The sequence below is a fragment of the Gossypium raimondii genome, chromosome 7, assembly GCF_025698545.1.
Source record: "Gossypium raimondii isolate GPD5lz chromosome 7, ASM2569854v1, whole genome shotgun sequence".
NCBI classification, from domain to species: domain Eukaryota; kingdom Viridiplantae; phylum Streptophyta; class Magnoliopsida; order Malvales; family Malvaceae; genus Gossypium; species Gossypium raimondii.
Genome location: NC_068571.1, coordinates 42,740,632 through 42,742,605, shown reverse-complemented (window position 1 = coordinate 42,742,605; position 1,974 = coordinate 42,740,632). Strand labels below are relative to the sequence as shown.

Genomic DNA, 1,974 nt, shown 5'->3' with positions numbered 1-1,974 from the left:
GAATTTAAATTGTAAACTTTTTAAATATCACATCTAATTAAGAAATGATTTTAAAATTGGAGTTATGCATGTACTAATAGTAGTATTATTTTCCAATTTTCCTCCTCGCTTCCTTTGTTAATTTGTTGATACTATTAATTTTTGACCCACAAGCCGACATCCGCTTGAATTATATACCTTTAAACCTCACTTGTAACTATCTATAAATAGCCCCATACCCCTTTCCTCCCTTCTGCATTAAACAAATCTAAGCTTTTGCATAATAACATCCCCACCGTAGACAGCCTCACTCTGAGAGTTCTTTAGAAAAAAAATAAAGTGGTAAGAGAAATGGGAAAATTCCCAGTGATCAACTTGGAGAAACTGAATGGTGAGAGAGCAGCAACCATGGATCTAATCAAAGATGCCTGTGAGAATTGGGGCTTCTTTGAGGTACCGATTGCTACTTTATATGTATATATACTCTATTCTCCTTGGTAGATTTTTGCTAATTATTAGCGTGGTTCCTTTGGTGCAGGTGTTGAACCATGGGATTCCCTATGAATTTATGGACAGAGTGGAAAGCTTGACGAAGGAGCATTACAAGAAATGCATGGAGCAAAGGTTTAAGGAACTGGTGGCAAGCAAGGCCCTTGAGGGTCTCCAGGCTGAGGTTACTGATATGGACTGGGAAAGTACCTTCTATTTGCGCCATCTCCCTGAATCCAACATGGCTGAAATCCCAGATCTAACCGATGAATACAGGAAGGTGATGAAAGAATTTGCATTGAAATTGGAGAAACTAGCAGAGGAGCTGCTGGACCTGTTCTGTGAGAACCTTGGTCTAGAAAAAGGATATCTGAAAAAGGCTTTCTATGGGGCAAAAGGTCCCACCTTTGGCACCAAAGTTAGCAACTACCCACCATGTCCCACCCCAGACAAAATCAAGGGACTCAGAGCCCACACGGACGCCGGTGGCATCATCTTGCTGTTCCAAGACCCCAAGTGGGCGGCCTTCAGCTTCTTAAAGACGGGGAATGGGTGGATGTTCCCCTTGCGCCACTCCATCGTGATCAACCTGGGAGACCAGCTGGAGGTGATCACCAACGGCAAATACAAGAGCGTGGAGCACAGGGTGATTGCCCAAACCGACGGGGCTCGCATGTCGATAGCTTCGTTTTACAACCCCGGCAGCGACGCCGTTATCTACCCGGCGCCAGCCCTGGTGGAGAAAGAAGAAGAAGAAGAAGAAGAAGAAAGGATTGTACCCAAAATTTGTGTTCGAAGATTACATGAAGCTTTACGGTGTGCTTAAATTCCAGGCCAAGGAGCCGAGGTTTGAAGCCATGAAAGCCAGGGAAGCAACAGCTTAAAGAGAATTCAATACCTGACGTAGCTTTGAGTTTGATCTGTTAGTCTATTTTAAGCTTTGTAATGGTGTATTAAAGAAAAAAGAAGTCAATGTTGACTATAGTCTATTGAATAATCTATTTTATTCTAAACAGTGAGGACCCTGTCAATTTCTACCATAAAAGATTTGATAGAATAAAATTGCTTACAAAGGGAATGGTGGGTTGCCAAGATATGCAATAATCTATTTTAAGTGTGTGAGAAAAAAATATTAAAGAAAAAAGAAGTCAATGTTTACCCTAGGTGAGTGTTTTGATTTAATACTCTAAACAGTGACGATCCTAGCTGCCGACCTTCATGCACTTGCACTTCACTATAAAATAATTAGTTATAAATTTGATTGCATTATTTAATTAAACATTAGCTTTTATCATAAACTGTCTTCCACTACGTGTTCTATAAAAGGAAACATTGCCTTTGAGAAAGCTATTATTTGATGTAATTATTCTTACTAATTAAGTCTTAATTCAATTAAAATTGGTATTGTTGTCAATGTAGGAGGAGAAGGGGCTATTTGTAGTTCTAGACATTGTATTAAACAACAAAGATCAGAAATCATGATACATAAAAAAACATACAACATTA

The 1,974-nt window shown here is 39.5% G+C and overlaps 1 protein-coding gene across 1 annotated transcript; it reads left to right on the top strand.

Annotated features, from left to right (window-relative positions):
- Positions 1–218: 218 nt before the first annotated feature.
- Positions 219–1,562, top strand: LOC105789924 (1-aminocyclopropane-1-carboxylate oxidase 3). The gene is given in 5 exon segments (XM_012617248.2): positions 219–432; positions 518–977; positions 980–1,028; positions 1,030–1,243; positions 1,245–1,562. Coding segments are annotated over 5 exon segments (933 nt in total). The 5' UTR covers positions 219–330; the 3' UTR covers positions 1,353–1,562.
- Positions 1,563–1,974: the final 412 nt, after the last annotated feature.